Source organism: Nerophis lumbriciformis, linkage group LG34 (assembly GCF_033978685.3).
Source record: "Nerophis lumbriciformis linkage group LG34, RoL_Nlum_v2.1, whole genome shotgun sequence".
NCBI lineage: Eukaryota > Metazoa > Chordata > Actinopteri > Syngnathiformes > Syngnathidae > Nerophis > Nerophis lumbriciformis.
The window spans coordinates 3,267,972-3,290,669 of NC_084581.2; the positions used below are offsets into that span (position 1 = coordinate 3,267,972).

General features: G+C 44.4%; 2 protein-coding genes across 8 annotated transcripts; one reads left to right on the forward strand and one right to left on the reverse strand.

The window, feature by feature from the left end:
- Positions 1-52: 52 nt before the first annotated feature.
- On the reverse strand, positions 53-17,203 carry bub1 (BUB1 mitotic checkpoint serine/threonine kinase). 4 transcript variants are annotated; one of them, XM_061929402.2, is made up of 19 exons: positions 17,053-17,203; positions 16,035-16,160; positions 15,889-15,956; positions 15,766-15,815; positions 15,424-15,694; positions 13,468-13,738; positions 6,026-6,130; positions 5,853-5,945; positions 5,715-5,793; positions 5,529-5,607; positions 5,287-5,458; positions 5,155-5,218; positions 4,289-5,085; positions 2,901-3,001; positions 2,668-2,829; positions 2,445-2,602; positions 626-803; positions 437-543; positions 53-360 (listed from the first exon to the last, which is right to left on the reverse strand). In XM_061929402.2, the coding sequence occupies exons 3-19, from the start codon at positions 15,913-15,915 to the stop codon at positions 162-164; spliced, it is 2,913 nt and encodes a 970-aa protein (XP_061785386.1). In that variant the 5' UTR covers positions 15,916-15,956; positions 16,035-16,160; positions 17,053-17,203; the 3' UTR covers positions 53-161. The 4 variants fall into 4 exon arrangements, with proteins under 4 accessions (XP_061785386.1, XP_061785385.1, XP_061785384.1 ...); XM_061929401.2 differs by having other exon boundaries at positions 15,499-15,694; positions 16,035-16,078; positions 17,053-17,200; XM_061929400.2 differs by having other exon boundaries at positions 5,155-5,215; positions 16,035-16,078; positions 17,053-17,200.
- Positions 17,204-17,659: 456 nt separating this feature from the next.
- LOC133576107 (heterogeneous nuclear ribonucleoprotein Q-like) lies at positions 17,660-22,071 on the forward strand. 4 transcript variants are annotated; one of them, XM_061929097.1, is made up of 12 exons: positions 17,660-17,827; positions 18,215-18,375; positions 18,567-18,685; positions 18,748-18,969; positions 19,043-19,219; positions 19,294-19,429; positions 19,507-19,712; positions 19,777-19,926; positions 20,010-20,131; positions 20,200-20,581; positions 21,543-21,622; positions 21,689-22,071. In XM_061929097.1, exons 2-11 carry the CDS (start codon positions 18,216-18,218, stop codon positions 21,582-21,584), a joined length of 1,716 nt encoding a protein of 571 aa, XP_061785081.1. In that variant the 5' UTR covers positions 17,660-17,827; position 18,215; the 3' UTR covers positions 21,585-21,622; positions 21,689-22,071. The 4 variants fall into 4 exon arrangements, with proteins under 4 accessions (XP_061785081.1, XP_061785082.1, XP_061785078.1 ...); XM_061929098.1 differs by having other exon boundaries at positions 21,546-21,622; XM_061929094.1 differs by lacking the exons at positions 21,543-21,622; positions 21,689-22,071 and having other exon boundaries at positions 20,200-21,098.
- The last annotated feature ends 627 nt before the right edge of the window (positions 22,072-22,698 follow it).

A 22,698-nucleotide genomic window follows, 5' to 3' on the forward strand; every position in this document is an offset into this window, starting at 1 on the left:
AATAGCGCCTGTCTGTGGCGCCACCTGCAGGTCACAAGAAGTAGACCAGCACTACAGCAAATAATCTTTATTGTTTGGTCATTGAACAGAAGGCAACATTATTCAAGCTTATGCATTATTAGCATCAATTGAGCTAAAAAGTCAAGAGGAGTAGTTGATAGTCATCTGCGAGTGGCCTTGGCGCTCTCTAGCAGGTTAACCACCAGACGGCTCTTGAGTGACGCCATCTTGCTGCCGTAGTTGTCCTCCAGGACGGACGCCAGGCGGCGCCGGAGTGCGCTCAGACTCGCCAGCGGATTGCAGTCAGGAACATTGAGCAGTGTGTGAAACAAGCTCAGCCACATCTCGCTGTGAGGGTTCCTGGGAGAGAAGAGCTCACGTTTATCTTCTGATGGCGTAGTAGTAAGCGCTTCACGTGTGTAAGGCCAAAAAATACCTTCGAAACATGGCGGTGGTTCTCCACACGCCGTCTTCATTCACCACCTTCATGTAGCTCCCAAACAGCATGCAGTGCACCGTCCCTGCTATCCCAAAGTAGTCCGTCTAAAAACACGCACAAACGCTGTAAGTTGACGGGAACATTCTAGCAGCGAGTGAATAATTGACATATTCGTGATGTGGTCACCTGGTAGTTCCAAGGTTTACTGCTGAGCATCTCAGTGCACTGGAATCCTGACGTCAGACACTTGGCAGTGAAAGCAGTGCATTCTCGGAAACATTTCATGTCAATGCTTTGTCCCCAGTCGATCAGGACTAGACCGTGTTCAAAGTCTTCACACTCAAACTTGTTGTTCTCCAAAAACCTTAACAAGAACTTCAATGTACTGTAATGTGTTCAATTTCATGTTTTCACATTATTTGTATGTATAAAGTATTCACAGCACCTTACTTCTTCTACAGCCTTATTCAAAAATTTTATAACGTCATTTTTGTTCACATAATTCAACAGACAATACCTAATAATGACAATTGGAAAAGTTTTTTATTATTTCGCAAATTTATTCAAATAAAATAAAAATCTAATGTATGCAAGTGTTCACAGCCTTTGCTCAATGCTGTGTTGCTTCACCTTTGGCAGCAATTACAGCTTCAAGTCTTTTTAAATGATTTCACAAGCTTGGCACACCTATCTTTGGGCAGTTTCACCCATACCTCTTTGCAACTCCTCTCAAGCTAAATTCAGATTGGATGGGAAGTGTTGATTTTCATCCAGGATGTCTCTGTACATTGCTGTATCTTAGTCTAGTCAGGGAGGTGACCAAGAACCCGATGGTCACTCTCAGAGCTACAGCATTCCTCTGGAGAGTGGAGAGAAGAGACCCTTCCAGAAGGACAACCATCTCTGCAGCAAACTACCAATCAGGCCTGTATGGTCAAGCGGCCAAACAAACAAACACTTCCCATCCAACCTGATAGAGCTTGAGTGCTGCAAAGAGGAATGGGCAAAACTGCCCAAAGATAGTTGTGCCAAGCTCGTGTATTCAAAAGACTTGAGGCTGTGCATCAACAAAGTATTGAACTAAGGCTGTGAATACTTACCGTATTTTTCGGAGTATAAGTCGCTCCGGAGTATAAATCACAGCGGCCGAAAATGCATAATAAAGAAAAAAAAATACATATATAAGTCGCAATAGAGTATAAGTCGCACTTTTTGGGGAAATTTATTTGATAAAACCCAACACCAAAAATAGACATTTGAAAGGCAATTTAAAATAAATAAAGAATAGTGAACAACAGGCTGAATAAGTGTACGTTATATGATGCATAAATAACCAACTGAGAACGTGCCTGGTATGTTAACGTAACATATTATAGTAAGAGTCATTCAAATAACTATAACATATAGAACATGCTATACGTTTACCAAACAATCTGTCACTCCTAATCGCTAAATCCCATGAAATCTTACACGTCTAGTCTCTTACGTGAATGAGCTAAATAATATTATTTGATATTTTACGGTAATGTGTTAATAATTTCACACATAAGTCGTCCTGAGTATAAGTCGCAAACTATGAAACTATGAAAAAAACTGCGACTTATAGTCCGAAAAATACAATATGTACATTTTTAAAAAATAAAAAGATTTTATAGATTTGTAAAAAAAAATTTAAATAAACCTTCTTACTTTGTCATTATGGGGTATTGTCAATAGGATTTTGAGAAAAAAAAAAGAATGTACTCTTTTAGAATAAGGCAAAAAGTGGAAAAGTGAAGTGCTGTGAGGACTTTCCAGATGCACTCTATGTACATATATACTGTATAATAGTGCTGTCAAATTATATTTTTAATCAGATTAATCACACTTCTGGATTTTAATTCATTCTTGTTTATTTTGACGGCCCTAATATATATGTATGTATATATTTATCTATACATAGTGTATGTTATATGTAGTTTTAGTATGTACATGAGTATCTGCGCGTAATAGCATGTTCACGTACCGGTGTGCGAGCATGAAGTTGTCTGGCTTGATGTCGGCATGGATGATGCAGGCGGCGTGCAGTTCTTCCATCATTCGCAGGATGCAGACAGTGAAATAGATGACAAGAGGCTGAGGCATGACCTTGTCGGCAAGTTGCTTGTACAAGTTGACGGCGTTCTGAGGGATCACAGAGGAAGTCAAGAAGAAGATGCCACAACAAAGGCGTTGGTGATCAAACGTACCAGCAGTGTGCCGTAGGGATGCAGCTCACTCAGCAGGACACTGCCGTTGGTAAACAGGTGAGCAGAGTAAACGCGGCCGTAAAGGTGGCGCACTTGCGGCGCCAAACGAGCATCCAGCTGAGTATTAATATAAAACTCCCAGGGATTGGCTGGTTTCTGCACCTGTTGGCAGCAAAGATTGCTGAACACGTCCTAGCAAACACGCCTCACGCCTCGCCTTCAATGGCATTTACCTTCAGGACCATCTTGGCGCAACTCTCGGTGTGGCTAGCCTGATAAACCGTAGCAAACGCTCCTTGGCCGAGGATGCGGTCCACTCGCAGGGATGAGTTTCCTGTCAGGGAGACCGATTAGCATCCATGCTAAGTTAAGCTTTGTGTCAATGTGCTCTTAAAGCGGAACTCCACTTTTTATATAATGTTGCCTATCATTCACAATCCTTATGTAAGACAAGAACATATGTTTTTCTTTTTTTATGCATTCTAAATATTAAATAAATGCTATCAAAAGTCTCCTTACAATGGGGCCTATTTGGAGTTACTGTATTCTTCCAACAAAGCCCTTAAAAAAAACATCCACACAGCTCTACTGAGGTTTTATATACATGATGTAGTAACAGGCACATTTATAATAACATTTAATATTTAGATATTATGCTCATTTTAAGCATACCTGTTTCATTAATTTGAAACACGCATCACGACGTTCGCTTTTTTTTAATAAACATTACTGATTACTGCTCACTGCAGACTTCATGTGAGCCAACAAACACAATAAAACATACTGTGCAATGTCTGCTGTCATTAGGATGCCGATTGATAGAATCTTGTCATATTCCCGTTTCGATGAAGAATGACACATAATCCTCGCGAAGAAAAGGGGGTGGAACCAAGCGTTTTTTCGTGTCGTTCTCACCATTTCCAGGTCTGACTTGGCTGTCAAAGTGTACCAACCTCATCCATCTACTATCAAGGTGGGAGGCATAATTTATGATCCAGAATACATTTCCACGAGCACAAAGGCGAGGAAACAGCTCCCCAGTCAATATAGGCAACATTAGGCACACAACCCCTTGTGATCACATCGCCACTACAAATAGTTTGTGTGCGTTAGCGCTTATAGTAACAATATCACTAATACTTGGTTAATATTCAAGTAATGAAATGTAAATGGAGTATTGTTGGTGGTTTTTGGATGGTTATTTATTAGGGTTTTATGGGCGGAATAGAGGACCTCCCATTGACTCCGTTGTAAGCGGACTTTTAATTATGAGTTAAAATGCATTAAAAAAATACTTCTGTCCGTTTTGTCTTTTATAATGATTACGAACAATAGGCAGAATTCCCAAAAAAGAGCAGTTCCCTTTTAAAGCTACTACTACTAATAATATTAATCATTAATAAGATCCTGATTGTGCACTACTTGAAAGCAGCCAGCAGAGGTGCTGTTGATTCAGTCTCAACTAGTAAAAATCAATCACAGCACTAATCTTCTCCTTAAGATTCTGAGGTAGAAACAGGAGTTGAGAACTTGTAGAGAAAGAGCTAAGTAGTGTTTGTAAAACAATAACAACAACAACAACAACAACAACAACAAAAATAGAAGCTTGCAGCGACGTTACCCACACTGACGCTCATCTTGGGACTAATGTTGGGGATCTTGTGTTGCCAGCTGTGGCATCGTGGGTGCGAGGTGAGAGGCGAGGTCATTTTTAACAGGAGCTCGGCGATGAGGTCACTGCTCCACGGGTCTGACACCAGCAGAGAGAGTTTTGACTGGGGGGAGGGGTCTTTTTCTGGGCTAACCATGTGTTCATCAGAAGAAGCTAGTGGCGTCAAGTTGATGGACACGTCACGCGGAGGTTCTGGACTCTTGCAGACATCTAGGCCACGACCTGTACTGGGGAAAGCGTCCACGTTTGGCTGGGCTGGGGGGGCGGGGCTTCTGATTAACGGCTGGTCAGACGTCACAGGAAGATGGCAGCCTTGTCTGAAATCGTCCACGATGCTAAACGGCTCCCCGACAAAGGCGGGTTCAGCACAAGACTGCAGGTCAGTGGACACGCCCCCAACAAGTCCACTTGTCCGAGACGAGTCAAAAGGGCCCAGCGTCTGGTCCCTGAAAGACAACACAGCGGGCGGTGGAGGCTGCATCACGGTGGTAGAGGAGGTGGTGGACACGCCCCCAACAAGTCCACTTGTCTGAGACGAGTCAAAAGGGCCCAGCGTCTGGTCCCTGAAAGACAACACAGCGGGCGGTGGAGGCTGCATCACGGTGGTAGAGGAGGTGGTCAGGTGACGGTGGACATTGGCAGTGGGCAGCTCCCCCACAATGGTGCACTGTGACACCGAGGACGTCACGTGCTCACCGACCGCGGTGTCAGAGGGTTTGTCGTCCGGACTCTGCTCAATGATGGGGCTGTAGGAAGAGTGACATATTACAGCAGGCTTCAAACAGGAAGTGAAAAGTGGCGAAGGTTTGACTGACCTGAGCTTGTGTTGATGTCTGATGAAAGCATTTTCATCCGTTTGTGTAGCATCACACTCGTCTGCTGGCGAGAACAAGGTGGTCATGAAGACCTTCAGGACATGGCAGAAGGACGTGAGTGGGACACGTTACCTGCGTCCTGGAAAATGTTGACAGGAACTTTGTGCGTGAACGGCGTGGACATGCAGTGTGCTGACACGGCGAAATCAGCGGTGCTGTTGGGACACGCCGCCAGACAACTGATCGCGTTGGCAGGAGCGCCCCACATGGTGGTTACATCAGGTGTCTTGTTCTGAGGACTGTCCTGCAAGGACCACATCAATACCACTTTGACTTCCTGTGGTCATCATTGTATCGTCATCATCATCACTCACACTCAACTTCTTCCAATTTGACGGCGGGAGCTCAACCAAGCATCGGGCTCGTTTACTCCTGTGTGCCTCACTGGCGGCCCTGAGGACAACATGTGTCATGTGACTCACATGCACTTCATTAGGAACACCTGCACATCTAGAATATGGCAGCAACCAGTTAATGAAGAAGACATGAAATGGTCTTACATGACATTTTCTTTGTCAGCAGCATCTTGGTAGACGGTGAAGGGCTGCGAGGCGCTCATGTTGGCGAGCTGGGAGGAGCCTAGGTGGAAGCAAGAGGCGTTGAAGTCAGGAGAAAAGGGGGGAGGGATTGATTTTTACCATCTGTTGAAGTCGCTTCATCCAACGGCCCATCAGTGACGAAGAAAGATGAGATGTTGTTAGAAGGGGCCTGAAACATGCCCATGATGACATCTGACACGCACACAGACACACACAAGATCAGACAAAAGAACGATGTAATAAAAGTTCCAGAAGGTGTGTGAAGAACTCACCCAGCGCTTCTCGTGTGTTGACGGTGGGAGACGGCAGCACCCGTGTTGAACCCACTGAGTTGTTGGGAGTCATGTCGCACACGTCAGTTGTGCCTCCCTGTGATGCTGACACACAAGCACACTGGACTAGAACGATTTGTGTGATTGACATCTGCATCCAGTACATAGCTGGGGACTCTTGTTTTCTTATTTCACCTCTATGTCATTTAACAGAAAGGTTTGTGTTATAAACAGATAACTGTGAACAACACAAATGTTATTTTTACTTGCCTTTGAGTATTAAAATGTTTATAATGTTGTCGGTGCAAAAAAACCAAACCAAGCCTGTAAGTCAATAACTTAAAGGGGAACATTATCACCAGACCTATGTAAGCGTCAATATATACCTTGATGTTGCAGAAAAAAGACCATATATTTTTTTAACCGATTTCCGAACTCTAAATGGGTGAATTTTGGCGAATTAAACGCCTTTCTATTATTCGCTCTCGGAGTGATGACGTCGCTGGCTGTCGTGTCGTTTTCGTCGGTTTCGCTTGCATACGGTTCAAACCGATATGGCTCAATAGCTTCAGTTTCTTCTTCAATTTTGTTTTCGCTACCTGCCTCCACACTACAACCAACCATTTCAATACATGCGTAATCTGTTGAATCGCTTAAACCGCTGAAATCTGAGTCTTAATCCGAGCTAATATCGCTATACCTTGCTGTTCTTTCCGCCATGTTTGTTTGTATTGGCATCACTGTGCGACGTCACAGGAAAATGGACGGGTGTATATAACGATGGTTAAAATCAGGCACTTTGAAGCTTTTTTAGGGATATTGCGTGATGGGTAAAATTTTGAAAAAAACTTCGAAAAATAAAGTAAGCCACTGGGAACTGATTTTTAATGGTTTTAACCCTTCTGAAATTGTGATAATGTTCCCCTTTAAAATGTGTTATAAAAAATGTTTTTAAAGCTTATTTAACAACGCAAAGCAAAAAGCTCAGTTTTATTTTATTGGGAAATTTGAAATGTTGACTGGTTTTGTAGACCCCATCGTAAAAATTTGAAGGAGCTAAGAAAAACATTACACCTGACAAATAATTACGGCTCAAACAAGAATAACCAAATCATCCAAAACTTTACTTGATCTAGTAAATACCAGTAGAGTTGATCGGATATTCATTTTGTCACCTGATTACAGGTATCTCTGATCACAACCTGACTTTGGTGTCACAGCAGTTAAAATAAAATATATTAGATAGAATGGAATTAAAGATAGTACAGCTACATCATTTATTCCAATGAAGAATCTAAAGCAGTAGTTCGCAACCACTGGTCCTAGTAAGCATTAAATAATTTAGAAACAACCGCATTTTCTCCGACTTAACTTTCGCCTGTGCCACTAGACACACCTAAAAGCTACAAACCCCGTTTCCATATGAGTTGGGAAATTGTGTTAGATGTAAATATAAACGGAATACAATGATTTTCAAATCATTTTCAACCCATATTCAGTTGAATATGCTACAAAGACAACATATTTGATGTTCAAACTGATAAACTTTTTTTTTTGTGCAAATAATCATTAACTTTAGAATTTGATGCCAGCAACACGTGACAAAGAAGTTGGGAAAGGTGGCAGTAAATACTGATAAAGTTGAGGAATGCTCATCAAACACTTATTTGGAACATCCCACAGGTGAACAGGCAAATTGGGAACAGGTGGGTGCCATGATTGGGTATAAAAGTAGATTCCATGAAATGCTCAGTCATTCACAAACAAGGATGGGGTGAGGGTCACCACTTTGTCAACAAATGCGTGAGCAAATTGTTGAACAGTTTAAGAAAAAACCTTTCTCAACCAGCTATTGCAAGGAATTTAGGGATTTCACCATCTACGGTCCGTAATATCATCAAAGGGTTCAGAGAATCTGGAGAAATCCCTGCACGTAAACAGCTAAGCCCGTGACTTTCGATCCCTTGGGCTGTACTGCATCAACAAGCGACATCAGTGTGTAAAGGTTATCACCACATGGGCTCAGGAACACTTCAGAAACCCACTGTCAGTAACTACAGTTGGTCGCTACATCTGTAAGTGCAAGTTAAAACTCTCCTATGCAAGGCGAAAACCGTTTACCAACAACACCCAGAAACGCCGTCGGCTTCACTGGGCCTGAGCTCATCTAAAATGGACTGATACAAAGTGGAAAAGTGTTCTGTGGTCTGACGAGTCCACATTTCAAATTGTTTTTGGAAACTGTGGACGTCGTGTCCTCCGGACCAAAGAGGAAAAGAACCATCCGGATTGTTATATGCGCAAAGTTGAAAAGCCAGCATATGTGATGGTATGGGGGTGTATTAGTGGCCAAGACATGGGTAACTTACACATCTGTGAAGGTGCCATTAATGCTGAAAGGTACATACAGGTACATATGTTGCCATCCAAGCAACGTTACCATGGACGCATTATGAAGCCTAAAATACCACAACGGAGACCCCCGAACTGTTGAACAACTTAAGCTGTACATCAAGCAAGAATGGGAAAGAATTCCACCTGAGAAACTTAAAAAATGTGTCTCCTCAGTTCCCAAACGTTTACTGAGTGTTGTTAAAAGGAAAGTCCATGTAACACAGTGGTGAACATGCCCTTTTCCAACTACTTTGGCAAGTGTTGCAGCCATGAAATTCTAAGTTAATTATTATTTGCACAAAAAAAAAAAGTTTATGACTTTGAACATCAAATATGTTGTCTTTGTAGTGCATTCAATTGAATATGGGGACGGCGTGGCAAAGTTGGTAGTGCCAGCAATCGGAGGGTTGCTGGTTACTGGGGTTCAATCCCCACCTTCTACTGTCCTAGTTACGTCCGTTGTGTCCTTGGGCAAGACACTTCACCCCTTGCTCCTGATGGCTGCTGGTTAGCGCCTTGCATGGCAGCTCCCGCCATCAGTGTGTGAATGTGTGTGTGAATGGGTGAATGTGGAAATACTGTCAAAGCGCTTTGAGTACGGTACCTTGAAGGTAGAAAAACGCTATACAAGTATAACCCATTTATCATTTATTTATAATATGGGTTGAAAAGGATTTGCAAATCATTGTATTCCGTTTATATTTACATCTAACACAATTTCCCAACTCCTCTCTGAGCTGCCACCTTAACGTGGTAGAGGAGTTTGCGTGTCCCAATGATCCTAGGAGCTATGTTGTCCGGGGGCTTCTATGCCCCCTGGTAGGGTCTCCCAAGGCAAACTGGTCCTAGGTGAGGGATCAGACAAAGAGCAGCTCGAAGACCTCTATGAAGAACACGAACAAGGAACCCAGATTTCCCTCGCCCGGACGCGGGTCACCGGGGCCCTCCTCTGGAGCCAGGCCCGGAGGTGTGGCACGATGGCGAGCGCCTGGTGGCCGGGCCTGTCCCCATGGGGCCCGGCCGGGCACAGCCCGAAGAGGCAACGTGGGTCCCCCCTCCAATGGGCTCACCACCCATAGCAGGGGTCATAGAGGTCGGGTGCGATGTGAGCTGGGCGGAAGCCGAAGGCAGGGCACTTGGCGGTCCGATCCTCGGCTACAGAAGCTAGCTCTTGGGACGTGGAACGTCACCTTGCTGGGGGGGAAGGAGCCTGAGCTAGTGCGTGAGGTGGAGAAGTTCCGGCTGGATATAGTCGGACTCACTTCGACGCACAGCAAGGGCTCTGGAACCAGTTCTCTTGACAGGGGCTGGACTCTCTTCCACTCTGGCGTTGCCAGCAATGAGAGGCGACGGGCTGGGGTGGCAATTCTTGTTTCCCCTCGGCTCAAAGCCTGCACGTTGGAGTTCAACCCGGTGGACGAGAGGGTAGCCTCCCTCCGCCTTCGGGTGGGGGGACGGGTCCTGACTGTTGTTTGCGCTTACGCGCCCAACGGCAGTTCAGATTACCCACCCTTTTTGGATTCACTCGAGGGAGTACTGGAGAGTGCTCCCCCGGGTGATTCCCTCGTTCTACTGGGGGACTTCAACGCTCATGTTGGCAACGACAGTGAAACCTGGAGAGGCGTGATTGGGAAGAATGGCCGCCCGGATCTGAACCCGAGTGGTGTTTTGTTATTGGACTTTTGTGCTCGTCACGGATTGTCAATAACAAACACCATGTTCAAACATAAGGGTGTCCATATGTGCACTTGGCACCAGGACACCCTAGGCCGCAGTTCCATGATCGACTTTGTAGTTGTGTCATCGGATTTGCGGCCTCATGTTTTGGACACTCGGGTGAAGAGAGGGGCGGAGCTTTCTACCGATCACCACCTGGTGGTGAGTTGGCTGCGATGGTGGGGGAGGATGCCGGACAGACCTGGCAGGCCCAAACGCATTGTGAGGGTTTGCTGGGAACGTCTAGCAGAGTCTCCTGTCAGAGAGAGTTTCAATTCCCACCTCCGGAAGAACTTTGAACATGTCACGAGGGAGGCGCTGGACATTGAGTCCGAGTGGACGATGTTCCGTACCTCTGTTGTCGGGGCGGCCGATTGGAGCTGTGGCCGCAGGGTAGTTGGTGCCTGTCGTGGCGGTAATCCTAGAACCCGTTGGTGGACACCGGCGGTGAGGGATGCCGTCAAGCTGAAGAAGGAGTCCTATCGGGTTCTTTTGGCTCATGGGACTCCTGACGCAGCAGACAGGTACCGACAGGCCAAGCGGTGTGCGGCTTCAGCGGTCGCGGAGGCAAAAACTCGGACATGGGAGGAGTTCGGTGAGGCCATGGAAAAAGACTTCCGGACGGCTTCGAAGCAATTCTGGACCACCATCCGCCGCCTCAGGAAGGGGAAGCAGTGCAGTGTCAACACCGTGTATGGTGGGGATGGTGCTCTGTTGACCTCGACTGCGGATGTTGTGGATCGGTGGAGAGAATACTTCGAAGACCTCCTCAATCCTACCAGCACGTCTTCCTATGAGGAAGCAGGGCCTGGGGAATCTGTGGTGGGCTCTCCTATTTCTGGGGCTGAGGTTGCCGAGGTAGTTAAAAAGCTCCTCGGTGGCAAGGCCCCGGGGGTGGATGAGATCCGCCCGGAGTTCCTTAAAGCTCTGGATGTTGTGGGGCTGTCTTGGTTGACAAGACTCTGCAACATCGCGTGGACATCGGGGGCGGTACCTCTGGATTGGCAGACCGGGGTGGTGGTTCCTCTCTTTAAGAAGGGGAACCGGAGGGTGTGTTCCAACTATCGTGGGATCACACTCCTCAGCCTTCCCGGTAAGGTCTATTCAGGTGTACTGGAGAGGAGGCTACGCCGGATAGTCGAACCTCGGATTCAGGAGGAACAGTGTGGTTTTCGTCCTGGTCGTGGAACTGTGGACCAGCTCTATACTCTCGGCAGGGTCCTTGAGGGTGCATGGGAGTTTGCCCAACCAGTCTACATGTGCTTTGTGGACTTGGAGAAGGCATTCGACCGTGTACCCCGGGAAGTCCTGTGGGGAGTGCTCAGAGAGTATGGGGTAACGGACTGTCTTATTGTGGCGGTTCGCTCCCTGTATAATCGGTGTCAGAGCTTGGTCCGCATTGCCGGCAGTAAGTCGGACACGTTTCCAGTGAGGGTTGGACTCCGCCAGGGCTGCCCTTTGTCACCGATTCTGTTCATAACCTTTATGGACAGAATTTCTAGGCGCAGTCAGGGCGTTGAGGGTATCTGGTTTGGTGGCTGCAGGATTAGGTCTCTGCTTTTTGCAGATGATGTGGTCCTGATGGCTTCATCTGGCCAAGATCTTCAGCTCTCACTGGATCGGTTCGCAGCCGAGTGTGAAGCGACTGGGATGAGAATCAGCACCTCCAAATCCGAGTCCATGGTTCTCGCCCGGAAAAGGGTGGAGTGCCATCTCCGGGTTGGGGAGGAGATCTTGCCCCAAGTGGAGGAGTTCAAGTACCTCGGAGTCTTGTTCACGAGTGAGGGAAGAGTGGATCGTGAGATCGACAGGCGGATCGGTGCGGCATCTTCAGTAATGCGGACGCTGTATCGATCCGTTGTGGTGAAGAAGGAGCTGAGCCAGAAGGCAAAGCTCTCGATTTACCGGTCGATCTACGTTCCCATCCTCACCTATGGTCATGAGCTTTGGGTCATGACCGAAAGGACAAGATCACGGGTACAAGCGGCCGAAATGAGTTTCCTCCGCCGGGTGGCGGGGCTCTCCCTTAGAGATAGGGTGAGAAGCTCTGCCATCCGGGGGGAGCTCAAAGTAAAGCCGCTGCTCCTCCATATCGAGAGGAGCCAGATGAGGTGGTTCGGGCATCTGGTCAGGATGCCACCCGAACGCCTCCCTCGGGAGGTGTTTCGGGCACGTCCGACCGGTAAGAGGCCACGGGGAAGACCCAGGACACGTTGGGAAGACTATGTCTCCCGGCTGGCCTGGGAACGCCTCGGGATCCACCGGGAGGAGCTGGACGAAGTGGCTGGGGAGAGGGAAGTCTGGGCTTCCCTGCTTAGGCTGCTGCCCCCGCGACCCGACCTCGGATAAGCGGAAGAAGATGGATGGATGGATGGACAATTTCCCAACTCATATGGAAACGGGGTTTGTATAAACATTCACACTCACAATCACACACTAGGGCTAATTTAGTGTTGCCAATGAACCTATCCCCAGGTGCATGTTTTTGGAAGTGGGAGGAAGCCAGAGTAACCGGAGGGAACCCACGCAGTCACGGGGAGAACATACAAACACGAGTTGTTATGGTTTAATTTGTGCTAATATAAATGCTAATTAAAATGCATTTTTCACATCTTTATTTCTACAAATGACGTATAGTACCTATAAGAGTACCTATAAATACTGGTATTGATAAGGGTATCGAACCAATAAAATCTTAACGATTTACAGCCCCTGCTGATTAATGCCTTTCAAAGCTTATCTCCTCTGACTGATTATGTTTGGTCACTCAACCGACAGAAGCTGTTACCAGCTTAGTTAATATAATCACCTGTGGCAAATAAACTAAATTTGTATATTATAAAGTATCATTACCACTTTAGGACGAGGCTAAACATGTTTCACACAGTAAGGGCAAGCCAGGAGTAGGCATGCTAATCGCTAAGTAATCTTGAAACAAGAGATGCGTGCTTCAAGAAGCCTAGAGTTTTATTTTCACGTCTACACATTTCTGAAATAATTACCTTAACACAGGATGATTGAGGGCAAAAAACAAATAATTTTAATGATTAGTAGATTGAAATGTTTTTATTTTGTTTTAGTTGTTGTGTACTATGGACTTCGTATTCAAACAATTGTATGTTGTAAAAAAACAATAAAGAAGTTTGAATATAGTGTTGATATTGTTAAATTTGTAATAGCACTCACATAAATAAATGTATAATTAATACATGTGATCGCTATCTGTATTGATAACAGCAGATTTCACTAATGGAAGATAGGTATAAGAATTGGCAGCATAAAAAACATTGATCGGGACATACCTAGTATAAATGATTTAAATGTAAACTTACCATGCAGCGTCTCTTCCGATTCTGCTATTTCGTTTCTGAATCCTGAAGTGTCTTTGGACACAGTGACACTCTGATCATCCACAATGGGCACATGATGATGCAATTCCTGTGAGCTGCAAGTGTTGCTGTCAGCTCTTTGAGAAGGTTCAGGTAGAACACTAGACTCATGAACGAAGCCCGCAGACGATCTACAAGGAAAGACATGACACCCCCCAATGTCCTCCTGGTGAAGATCAGGATTTTCACCTGCAACCCTTTCTTCTGCAGGAGTCTGAGAAGGACAACAATGAACAGACGTTATATGAAAACTATTTAACTAAGAACAATGACTTTAAAAACTAATAAACAAGATGTACATCAACAAGTGTCTAATAAAGAAGCATTACATAAAGAATGAATATTGAAAAACAAAAAAAATTTGTATCTAATAAAAGAAGCATAACTAGGAATGGACGGTTATGGCACAAATAATAATCACGATTATTTGGATTGATATTGTAATCACCATTAATTACACGATTATTCATTAACCTCTAAAGGCCTTAGTGGCCACATGCGTGGACAGCACCTTTTAGCTCTTATTTCCAAAATAGTGTACACTACTGAATTGGGGTCTTATGCCGACATATGGACACTTAGACTGCTATCTGGTGGTGTCAGAAGAGTCTAACATACAATGGAATTTGGAAAAAAGTGTAAAAATAAAAATTAGCATGTCACTACACATGAAGTACACATTTGTTACTTATGGGCTAAGTACATCATATAAAAAGATGATTTTTAGTTTTTATTCCAATTAGGGTCCAATAAGCCCAAATAGCAAAGAGAAATAAAAAAAATCATGTAAACAAACAGCTTGGGCCTTAAGAGGTTAATTTGAAAACATGATTATTGTACAACCAAAATTAAACTTTAAATATAGTTTAAAACCTGCATATAATTTAGAACAAATAAACCACAAGTTAAATAATAATAAAAGCAATAACAATAAATTAAAATAACAATAAGCCATATAAAAAAACAATAAAATTATGTTTTTGCGTTTAAAATGTAAAACATTCCGTTTGTATATCTTTTACACTTATTTTACCATCATTATAGAGTTTGTGCTTTGTATCTCAAATAAAATGTTTAATTAAATGCAAACATTTTCCCATTGTTTGGTGCAATACATCTTTGGACAACTTTGACCAGTATTTTAGGTCAAAGCATACTAATTTTGTAAATGTATCAATAAGTGCTTTAAGTACATTATGCTTGTGTAAGGTACTTTTTTGAAACCTTTATTTTGTTAGCGAAGTTACACTGGATGTGGCGCACCGCGCTATTATTGTGTAGGGGGAAGTGTGCTGTGCTGTTGTTCTCAGCTTGACGAGTAAAGAGGCCATTCACTTTAGGCTGTAGAGAAAAAAAAGGCGCCTATCAAGTTGCAACTACTGTTCTGTTTGCACATTAATGGTAACATTGATGTCATTTTCAAAAACACAAGCAGATGAGATGTTTTGTGTATGGATTGTTCTTGCTAGCTTTATCTTCGTAGTTTAGTCGCTTTTTCAAGTGACCATGTCGACATTGTTTAGTTTAGTGCAGGGCGACAGAGTGTCGGGAATGAATGAGCGGTAACAGACACATTATTTTCCTAAACAAATGTTTATTTTCCTTACAATGACAACATTTCACTTAAATTGATGTCAATTTCCTTGATGTTCTGCATTTAACAGCGGGTTTCGTTTTATTGGCCAATTATGTGACTCGGTCCGCAGTTTCATAAACGCGGAAATCATATGCCTTCCTTTTTTATTGAGTTTAATGATTATTGATTAGGCATACTAAAATTCAATTAATTATCCTAAGCATAACATGAAATACATTTGTTGAAAGAAGTAAATATTGTGTGTGACAAGAGTGAAATAAAGAGAGATTAAATGAAGAGTGGTACCAGCATTACTATCTCACCTGGCATGTAATTTTTGCCTGCGTCAGTCTGAGCTCCACAAACCGAAATCTGGAATTATTTTTTTTATTCCTCACCTTGTCTTCTTTGAGCTCAGCTGACGTCTTACAGCTTTTAGTCTGAAACTGCTTTTGATACTTGTTAGCTCGCACTTCCTCAAAGCACAGCTCTGAGTCTTCGCACAAAAGTGCATCCTTCAGGTATTGCGACACCTGCGTGACTTGGGAGACTGGCCTGTGGCGAAGGATGGCGGACGTCTCAGAACGCGATAACCTGGAGAACAAAATGCACTTCTTGAAGTCAAAGTTGACCTTTAAACTGCAAGCATTAGGCAAGTGACTTACATGGTGACGGTTATGTAAGGGTTTGCATTGGCTTGGCAGTCCACTGCGGCCTGAGGCAGAAAACCACGTGTTTATAGTGATAATACAATTAATTATAAAAATGATGATGATAATGACCGGCACCTCTGCGTGAAGAGAGTCTGACGACATCTGGTTTGTTAACTGGGAGTCTTTTAGCGGCAGTTGACCTCCTGTATCAATTGTAATAAGTAAAAATTACACAATGTTTTTACCCACAATATTTCTAGCATGAGGACATGACCTCTGACCTCCTGACGCTGTTTCCTGGCTGCTCCTTCTGGACTGAAAGTGCCTGAAGATGATACTTGAGTGTCATTCTTGTCAAGCTATATTACTCTTGTAATACTCATCTTCCTCTTCTTTTCTCCAACAGTCTGAACGAGTTATGTGTGAAACCATTCAATTGTTTTACGATACATATTCTATTCATATCGCCATAATGCACGTTGATGATCTAACCACGACCTGCAAAGCTGTGACACAAATTCAATGTAAAAAAGTAAAGATTGCTAAAAACCAATTGGTGTAACAGCCATCATTTATTATTTAGACTTGGTTCGTATTCAGGTCACCAGCACAAAACTACACTCAGTGTGAGAGAAACAATCCTCGATCATTTGTTTCACCACCTCAAAAACAAACAAAATTCAAGCAATGTTGTGTCATTAAACAAAAACCTATTGCTTGATAAATACAATACTTGCATTCTGTACCATCCTCTCAGACTACAGCTTTCCTATCTAGTCTTTGAGCCCATCCATCCATTTTCTACCGCTTATTCCCTTTGGGGGTCGCTGGAGCCTATCCCAGCTACAATCGGGCGGAAGGCGGCGTACACCCTGGACAAGTCGCCACCTCATCGCAGGGCCTAGTCTTTGAGCATGATTCAATAAAGAGGATCAGAGAAACCTATTCTTAAAACAATCTTAACAGTTCAATTGTGATGGATTGAAAGACCTGCATGAATGAGAATATAATTCAACTTGTCTCTAATGAAAAAAGTTCAGGATATTTTTAGCAAGTTCTCACAACAATCCTCGCGTGAGTTAAATTCTTTGAAACAGATTGGTAAGATAAGACAACAACTTCGCACTTTAAACTGTCAATGACTCATCGTTAAGAGTAATTTGTATTTTAAGTTAATATTGCATTAGTTATCATTTAGTTCTGGGAAGAGCAACACAACAACAAAATGCTATGTAACGGCCTAGCGCCCTTTACGACAGTGTACATAATATACTATAAATACCTTATTGGAAATTGTACCTGTATTTATGCAGCCCAGTTTCAGCTGGCCGGGCTTGATTTTTCTGTGTTTTTAGGTAAAAAACGTCAGTGTTCTCTTCCATTGCTTTCTCGTGGAAAAACTATTGACGCCCTAGTCCTTCTTTAACGATACCATTTCAAATGTGACGCTTAGCCAATAGCAAAGCCAGAATCCATACAAGCACTCTTCTTCGCTCATGTGTTTAGTGCACATAGTGCCCCCAGGCGGCAACAAAACGTCATCATTGCCCAGCGTCTATTGCTTTATCAATAATGTAATAAACATCGTGATTTTGATCTTTATTTACAACGATGAATGACATTTTCAAACAAAGAATAAAAACGACAAATAAAACGGTGCATGAAGTCATCAATTCTTGGTTGTAGTTAGCTTCAAAATAAAGGTATAGTAAATAATAAACAAATTACAATTAAATAAAATGTTTGGAGCATACGTCATTGTTAAACAACGCAGTTGCTAAATGGGATATTATACACTTATTATATATTATATCACACCGCCGTGAAGAAGTCCTTGATAGACTGATCAAAATCAATAGTGATAACCGGAAGTATCTAAAAATGGTTCAGACAGCCCGTGGAAAGCACTCAAAGAGACCCCGTGCGTTTAAGGCCTGCGACAGACAGACCCATTTTGTTTGAGCAAACCAAAGAAGGCTACAGTAACGCCGGCATCTTGGTTATTACGCTGTTTTCGCGAAGCAAAGCTACCCACGGTTGATCTACATCGTGTACTTCTTTTGGAATTTTTGAGGTTTGTCATCTATACTTGAAAAGTTGAACGTGTCGCCTTCAAAGGTAGTGTGATGTTCACCGACACTGGCTAGCGGTTAGCATTGCTAGCCGGCATTTTGTGCAGCTTGCTTCCATTACTTGCTTATTTAATAATAAAGTCATCTAGTGCGTTAGTTCTGAGGTTGTTCGGAATGTGTTAGAATTTACACCGAGCTCTCTTGCATTTTACGACAAAGCAACAGACCTGCAGTGCGAGTTAAATACCCAGTGTTAGCTTTCAGAGGCGTGGTGTACTTGTTGTGAAGAGTGGCTGCTGCGTTTATGTTCACTTTCCTGGATTTCTTTGCGCTCTGAAACAATATTGTGCTCCAGCCAGGGAGTAACCGAGCTGTAATCTTGCCTGCAGTATGTCGGTGGACATGGACTCAGATCACGTTAACGGCAACGGGACGGAGGAACCAATGGACACAACAGCAGCGGTCTCACGCTCGGAACACTTTCAGACTTTACTGGAAGCTGGCTTGCAGCAGAATGTAGCGGAGAAGCTTGACGAACTCTATATGGCAGGTGAGCACAGGTTTCTTCCTGTAGTTTGCATGTTCTCAGTAAACGTACATCATTATGCACGGCTGATTGTTCATCATATTGCCTAGAAGTGATCAACAACAATGTGGTTAACGTCTGATGTGGTTGGATAAGTGTGCATATTACTTCACGGGGATGTCGACTGACTTTCTAGTTGCACTGCTGTCCGCCAGGTCTGGTAGAGCACAGTGACCTTGACGAAAGAGCTCTTGAAGCTTTGAAAGAGTTCACAGAGGAGCGGGCCTTGCAGGTTCTGGTCCAGTTTAAGGAAAGTGATCTGTCACACGTTCAGGTATGCATGAAACAGACTGGGTCTGATGCTGTTGCATGTTGGTAACCGGTTTGTCTTTTCAGAACAAAAGTGCGTATCTGTGTGGAGTGATGAAGACTTACAGGCAGAGAGAAAAACAAGGGACAAAAGTTTCAGATGCCACTAAAGGACCAGATGAGGTGAAAATCAAACATCTCTTGGACAGAACAGACTACACTCTTGATGTCACAACAGGCCAGCGAAAATACGGTGGACCCCCGCCTGAGTCGGTGTACACTGGAGCCCAACCCACCGTGGGAACAGAGGTACATTTCTGTTTGATGAAACCCTAAAGAGGTGGTGGATGGTCTTCAACATGCGGTTTGCTTTTTGTCAAAGATTTTCATAGGAAAGATTCCCCGTGATTTGTTTGAAGATGAGCTGGTTCCTCTCTTTGAGAAGGCGGGGCCTATCTGGGACTTGCGACTCATGATGGACCCTCTGAGTGGCCTGAACCGAGGTTACGCCTTTGTCACATTCTGCGCCAAAGAGTCTGCTCAGGAGGCGGTGAAGCTGGTGAGTTGACAGTAAACTCCTCAGACATTGTCATGTTGTACCGGAGTGGAGCCTGGTGATGTTTCAACCCGCAGTGCAATGATCACGAGATCCGACCAGGCAAGCACATCGGTGTGTGCATATCTGTGGCCAACAACAGGCTCTTTGTGGGCTCCATCCCCAAAAGCAAAACAAAGGAGGAAATTATGGAAGAGTTCTCTAAAGTCACAGGTAAACAAGGTGCCCCTCCTAGATGGTCTTGATCATATTGCCAACATTCAGCCTGATTTTCTCCTCTCTGCCTCTAGAGGGCCTCAGTGACGTCATACTCTACCATCAGCCTGATGACAAGAAAAAGAACAGAGGTTTCTGCTTCCTGGAATATGAAGACCATAAAACCGCTGCTCAGGCCCGCCGCCGGCTGATGAGCGGCAAGGTGAAGGTTTGGGGCAACGCAGTGACCGTGGAGTGGGCGGACCCCATTGAAGACCCCGATCCTGAAGTCATGGCTAAGGTACTGGCTGGGATTCATCATGGTTGATCGGGAAATGGAATCTTCACGTGTGCTCACGTTGCAGGTCAAAGTGTTGTTTGTGCGTAACCTGGCTAACGACGTAACTGAAGAAACCTTGGAGAAGAGTTTCAGCCATTTTGGAAAGCTGGAGCGAGTCAAGAAGCTGAAGGACTACGCCTTCATTCACTTTGAGGAGCGCCAAGGTGCCGTGAAGGTATGTTCCAGCAAGACGGGGATTGATTGGAACGGTGGAGGGATGGATGAACCAACCAGCGGTGAATGACTAAATTTGTGCAGGCGCTGGAGGACTTGAACGGCAAAGAGCTGGAAGGAGAACCCATAGAAATAGTGTTTGCCAAACCGCCTGACCAGAAAAGGAAGGAGCGAAAAGCTCAGAGACAGGCTGCCAAAACCCAATTGTAAGAACTCTTCTTGCAGCCCCACCTTCCTGTCACACTGATACATCCTCTTTGTTTACCCTACACAGGTATGACGACTATTACTACTATTCTCCCCCATCCCACATGACTCCTCTTACTAGAGGGCGGGGCCGAGGCAGTGGCCGGGGCGGCTACTCATACTCTCAGGACTATTACGGATACGAGGACAACTATGACTACTACGGCTACGACTATAACAACTACCGTGGTGGCTATGACGACCCCTACTACGGTTACGAAGACTACCAATCCCCGGCCCGAGGGCGGGGTGGCAACAGGGGTGCCAGAGGCGGAGCCTCCCTAGGCAGAGGGCGCGGCACAACCGGCCCACCACGAGGCAGAGCCGGCTTCTCCCAGCGCGGCGGATCTGGACCAGTCCGAGGAGGCCGGGGCGCCAGAGGAGGCTTGCAGCCGCGAGGGCGAGGAGGGGTACGTGGTGCGCGGGGCGGCCGCGGTGGAAATGTGGGAGGAAAGCGCAAAGCTGATGGGTACAACCAGCCCGATTCCAAGCGGCGCCAGACCAATTATCAGAACTGGGGCTCCCGACCCATTGCTCAACAACCGCTCCAAGGTGGTGATCATTCTGGTAACTATTCCGGGTACAAATCGATCAACCAGGAATTTTATCAGGATTCTTTTGGGCAGCAGTGGAAGTAAAGAAACTGCGTCTGATTGATTGCGACATTTGCTCTAAATTGGTGACATCTGGCAAGAGATTTTTTTGTATATATTTTAATGTTCTTTTTTTAAAATCCATTTGGCCTCTAGCTTTGTCTGTTTTTAGCTTGCCATGTTTTAATTAGCAAAAAAAACAGTCTGCGTGTTTTGTTCCAAAACAAAAGCAGTCAAAAGGACCGTCGTGATCCTCACGTTTGGCTTTACTTTGTATTCTTTGCTGTTTGTCTGCTTGAATAAACATACACACACTCGTGTACAAAACCTCCAATTGTGTTGCCAATTCATGTTTGGGCAAATTCTCTTCTCAAATTGCCTTGAAATTAAAACGTCCCTTGGAAGAAAAATGGAGATAAGGTTTGCCAGCGGTGTCACCTCGCATGCCTTCCAAAATCATCCCCACATTCTCAGGCGCTGTCGTCACGTGCTCATCCTCATGTCCACACTCGGCCTGTTTGTCTGCAATGTAGTGTGAGCCCCACCCCTACACCTGTGTCAGTCCAGACTCAATGGGGGGGGAGGGGCGCTGAAGTTAGTTGTTTGGTCCCTAGAGGACAACCTGCTTCCAAACTTGCATGTGTGTGTAATTTGATGTCTGCATGAGAGGATTCCTGTTGTTCGTTTATCACAAACAGCAAGTTGTCCTCTTCAAAGCGTGTGTGTACACCTCTTAATGTTTCCGTTGTCTAATTGTTGCCTTTTGTTACCGGACTAGCAGGGTAAAGGAGATGAGGTCGGACCTGGTGTGTCGCCGTGAGGATGCATGATGTACCGCGCTGCAGGCTGGATGCAACGGTAAGGTCACACGACTTGAGCGTTGAACTCTTATCAGCTACTGATGTGGCCTTTGTGACGGTGCAGACGTGACTAGAGAGTGGGCTCCCTGCATCGCTCCTGACCACACTGCATCAGGACATGCTAGTCGCTGAACGATGAGCAAGTTGGGCCCAGCGGTCTTGGCGGTTGGAAAGTAGGAGAAGAAGGAGCTTGTTAGTCTGCTCTGCTGCCATGGATGACATCGTGAAAAGTCAGTGTTTTTGTCGGGAATGAATTGTGTATTTGACCTTTTACATGTTCTTGCTTTAGTTAGCTGGAGAAGACTTGCTGATGACGATGTGAAGGAAACCCTCTCAAAATGCCAAAAAGTCACTTTTTTAAAGGTGACACTTTTTTTTTTTAATACTGTACATATTTTTATTTCACAGCTTTATGCTTGACTTAGTTGAAAACAGCAACTTTTGATTCTCCACAAACAAATGTTTGCTAACAAATATTAATTTTGTACTGTATGCTGACTTGTACATATTTTTCTAATAAAGACTGATGCTTGTCTGAAATGTGAGAAAAATACAAATGTAATGTACATAGAGGGGTTGTCTTCAAATAGTCAGAGTTGATTCGACCATCAACCTAGCAGGTTAATGGTCAGAAATGTACTACTTTTAGTCAAACTTGAAGTGTTAAATTTTGTTGTGTATGCAGAGGGCCTCACTGAACAATCTAATCTATACTGCATTTATCAGTGGTTAAACCTAAGGTGGAAATAGTTTCAAATGAGATATGTTTTATTCACTTTATTAAAGGAATATAATATCAAGTAGCTTAAATAATCACCTTTGGCTGCTATATTTACATCATGCGACTTCACTCCGTCACCAGTTTGTGATGATTCAAGTGCATACTATCTGTTTAATTTATATTGTTAAAACGCCATTGATTTGACTGATAGTCGACTATGGGCAAAATCTACGACTCAGATTCGACTTAAAATTCTTAGTCGAAGACAGCCCTTACCCATATAGGTGATACATGATACATAATGTACTGTAATATGTATACATAATGGTGTCATGCATGATTACAATATCTGA

Bases quoted from the DNA above. Each gene is read 5' to 3' on its own strand.
- bub1 (XM_061929399.1), bottom strand. From the start codon at position 17,135: ATGGAAGAGAACACTGACGTTTTTTACCTAAAAACACAGAAAAATCAA. The intron at 16,079-17,052 runs GTACAATTTCCA...TATCATCTTCAG, and splicing joins ACTGGGCTGCATAAATACAG to GCACTTTCAGTCCAGAAGGA. The intron at 804-2,444 runs GTACGTGAACAT...GTTCTTGTTAAG, and splicing joins AACTTCATGCTCGCACACCG to GTTTTTGGAGAACAACAAGT.
- LOC133576107 (XM_061929094.1), top strand. From the start codon at position 18,216: ATGTCGGTGGACATGGACTCAGATCACGTTAACGGCAACGGGACGGAG. The intron at 19,430-19,506 runs GTAAACAAGGTG...CTCTGCCTCTAG, and splicing joins AGAGTTCTCTAAAGTCACAG to AGGGCCTCAGTGACGTCATA. The intron at 19,713-19,776 runs GTACTGGCTGGG...CTCACGTTGCAG, and splicing joins ATCCTGAAGTCATGGCTAAG to GTCAAAGTGTTGTTTGTGCG.